This window comes from Protobothrops mucrosquamatus, unplaced genomic scaffold (genome assembly GCF_001527695.2).
Source record: "Protobothrops mucrosquamatus isolate PMUCROS unplaced genomic scaffold, P.Mucros_1.0 scaffold2817, whole genome shotgun sequence".
Taxonomy (NCBI): Eukaryota; Metazoa; Chordata; class Lepidosauria; order Squamata; family Viperidae; genus Protobothrops; species Protobothrops mucrosquamatus.
This window is the reverse complement of record NW_015388850.1, coordinates 131,882-135,547: the sequence shown is the minus strand read 5'-3', so window position 1 is coordinate 135,547 and position 3,666 is coordinate 131,882. Positions and strand designations below refer to the sequence as shown.

The 3,666-nt window shown below is 47.4% G+C and overlaps 1 protein-coding gene across 3 annotated transcripts in view; it reads right to left on the bottom strand.

Annotated features, from left to right (window-relative positions):
* The window catches only part of ARHGEF10L (Rho guanine nucleotide exchange factor 10 like), a 52,426-nt gene that overhangs the window by 15,485 nt on the left and 33,275 nt on the right, over positions 1-3,666 (bottom strand). For all 3 annotated transcript variants that reach the window (XM_015825812.1, XM_015825811.1, XM_015825813.1), the window contains 3 exons: positions 3,201-3,287; positions 1,508-1,728; positions 985-1,139 (listed from right to left, as the gene is read on the bottom strand). In XM_015825812.1, coding sequence (XP_015681298.1) covers positions 985-1,139; positions 1,508-1,728; positions 3,201-3,287 — 463 coding nt within the window. The remainder of the gene's footprint in view (positions 1-984; positions 1,140-1,507; positions 1,729-3,200; positions 3,288-3,666) is intronic.

Genomic DNA, 3,666 nt, shown 5'->3' with positions numbered 1-3,666 from the left:
GTCGCTTTTTTTGGTGCCCTTGTAACTTCGGTCACTAAATGAACTGTTGTAATTCAAGGACTTATTGTAGCACTCTAAAATGTTTCCCTAAAAATAAGAACTACCCCAAAAATAAGCCCTAGTTTTGGGGGGAGGCACACACTTAAATATCAAGCTAGGGTGGGGGGGTGGATCTGCCCCATGTGCCCCGCACCCACTCATCTTGCAGCCAGGCCCCTCCTCGCCAGCCCACTTCTTCTGCGGCGTCTTCTGCAGCCAGGCCTGCATTTCTGGAAAGGCCATTGCAGCCGAGAACCGAGCTATGGATTGAATCCATAGCTTGATACTCAGCTGCCGAGGCCTTCCAGAAAGGCCGGACTGTGAAATGCAGACCCGAATGCAGCTGCAGAACTTGGGCCCAGAAGAAGTGGACCCGTTGGGTGGGGCTGTCAGTGCAAGGAAGTGAGTTTAAAAAAGACACCACCGCCACCGAAAATAAGGTCTGGTGCCTCTTTTGGAGGCAAAAAATTAAAATAAAATAAGACCTGGTGTTATTTTCGGGGAAACACAGGTGTGTTTTTGGGGGGCAGTATTTCCAAAACAGACTTAGAGGCGTCAACATAGTGGATTGTATTAAGTTCTCAACTGCTTCTAGGATCGATTTAGAAATGCAGCTTGCTTTGCTTAGTGACTGTTCTCATTTATGCCGGACCTTATTTTCCACTTATTTTCGCATCTCTAGTTTCCCAGGGAGATCGCTGCCAGCCCATTGTGGATAATTCTTTGGCTGATGGACTACCAGAAAACTTACATTCCAAGTCTGTTTGTTTTTAAACTCCTCTCCCAATAAGCCACGAACGAGACTGGTTGAACAGGTGGATTCCGAATTTTGGAGCAATCACTGTGCAGGTGAATCTTGCAAGGGTTCATTTTGTGCTGAAAATGCACCTAGAAGGGAGGGCAGAAAAAGTGGAGGTACACAAAGTGACACTTAGCCTCACTCACCATTGATCCTGGCGTACACCGCCACCGTCCCATTCTGCAGGCCGGCAAAGAGGTAGTCGGCGTTGTGCTTCAGGCAGAGGACCGGGTGGGCTCCAGGGGTCCGGCTGGTCAGCAAACACTGGGCCCCTGTGTCCAGACTGCCATAGGCCAGGATGCTGCAGAGGGGAGAAAGTGATGCTCCCCTTAAAAACACAGCATGAGTCAGAGGACCGTTTACTAGCACTGAAAGGGCACCCCCCCAGTGGCTGACAAGGGAACTGCTGGGGTAGCTCCATCCCTTTCACTGGAATTAAGACGTTTACTTGGCCAGCACTCGGGGCCTCTCCTCTGAACACGTGCAGAGTGCTTCTCCCTCCCCGTTCCAGGGGTTGGGTGGAGGGAGAGGAGGGTAAAGGGACCGGCCCCCAAAAGAAGACTAAACAGACAATGTCACAAGGGGGAGACCCGCACAGACACAAGGGGCTTCCCGACTCTCCGAGCCCCACCCCCCCAATTATTTCCGGGACCCCCCACTCTCTCTCACCTGCCGTCTTGCAGGCCGAGGCAGAGGGCGGGCTGAGGTGGGAACAGCTGGTCAGCCGGGGTCTGAGACTCCTCTGCTCGCTCCTCTTCGGCCCTTTCGGGGATGTACTCCAGGCAGAGGACCCGGGAGGCCACCGGGAAGGACCTGACCGTGCGAGGCACCGACCGGTTCAGGGAAAATATCTCCACGTGGCCCCCGGCCCCCTCCTGACCTCCTCCGACCTAGAGAAGCCAGAAAGAGCGGGCGCTGTCTTTTAAAAACGGGACGACAGTTTTATCACCTTGACGACCAGGACTGTCAAGCGAATTGTAAGGTTGTTAAATGAATCATAAGGTGTTAAGTAAATGGCAAGGTTGTTAAGTGGGTCACACAGCTATCATGTGAATCAGGAGGTTGTTATGCAAACCACAAGGTCACTAAGTGAATCACACGGTTGTTATGTGAATCACACAGTTGTTAAGTGAATTGCAAGGTTGTTATGCAAATCATAAAGTTATTAAGTGAATCACATGGTTGTTAAGTGAATCACAAAGTTATTAAGTGAATCACATGGTTGTTAAGTGAATCACATGGTTGTTATGCAAATCATAAGGTCATTAAGTGAATCACAAGGTTGTTATGCAAATCATAAGGTCATTAAGTGAATCACAAGGTTGTTATGCAAATCATAAGGTTGTTAAGTGAAACATGGTTATGTGAATCATAAGGTCATTAAGTGAATCACACGGTTGTTAAGTAATCACACAGTCATTAAGTGAATCACAAGACTGCTATGCGAAATATAAGGTCATTAAGTGAATCACATGGTTATGCAAATCATAAGGTCGTTAAGGTTGTTATGCAAATCATAAAGTCATTAAGTGAATCACATGGTTGTTATGTAAATCATAAGGTCATTAAGTGAATCACACAGTTGTTAAGCGAATCACAAGGTTATTATGCAAATCATAAGATCATTAAGCGAATCACCCACGGTTGTTAAGTGAATCACACGGTTGTGTGAATCATAAAGTCATTAAGTGAATCACATGGTTATGCAAATCATAAGGTCATTAAGTGAATCACAAGGTTGTTATGCAAATCATAAAGTCATTAAGTGAATCACATGGTTGTTATTTAAGATCATTAAGCGAATCACCCACGGTTGTTAAGTGAATCACATGGTTGTTGTGTGAAGCATAAAGTCATTAAGTGAATCATACGGTTGTTATGCGAATCACAAGGTCATTAAGTGAATCACACAATTGTTAAGTGAACCCGGCTTCCCCCCTTGACTTTGCTTGTCAAAAGGACCTTCAGAGACACAGGTGTGAAATCTGACTGACTGGACAGGTGTGGGCTACATGAAAACGTGCAGCCCACGCGTGCCTGGCTGAGGAATTCTGGGAGTTGAAGTCCACAAGTCATCAAAGGGCCAAGTTTGAAGACCCCTGGCATAGACTCTCCTGCTTGAGCAGGGGGTTGGGCTAGATGACTTCAAGGTGTCCCTTCCAACTCTTTATGTTCTAGCTCAGGGGTCTTTAAACTTGGCCCTCAGCGTGCCTGGCTGAGGAATTCTGGGAGTTGAAGTCCACAAGTCATCAAAGGGCCACGTTTGAAGAGCCCTGCTCAAGTCATTCCAATTTCTCCTTGCAAAGGAGATGAAAGCTGATGCACGAGGCCCGAACAGGTGCTGTTTTTTGCGTAAACTCACCCAAAGATACCCCTGTGGCAGGGAAGTGCTGATGGCCGAAAATCCCAGCAAGGAAGACTGGACCGGGCTGTGCACAGCCGCCCCCAGCTGAATCCGTTCCGAAGGGGAGGAAGAAAAAAAAAAAAGAGAGAGAAACAGACCGGAGAGTTATTGGACGGGAGGCATTTACAACTTTTCGGAAAACAAGGGACGTCAAGCCCAACTTTTTAATATTATATCTTTACCACCCGTCTCTGCAAAAACAAAGGCAAGGAATTGTTAAAGGACAATGGCTAAAAATACATCTGGGGAACAACAGAATCAATCAATGGAAGCACTCAATTAAGGCAGAGCCCCGGGAGAAGGGGCTGAGTGGGGAAGGAAGAATAGAGGGCTAAAATTAGCCTCTGGAAACAAAGTGGGGCACAACTGCCTGGAAAGCGGCAGATGTTCCAAAGAAAGGGAATGGGAGGGCATAAAAGTCTGT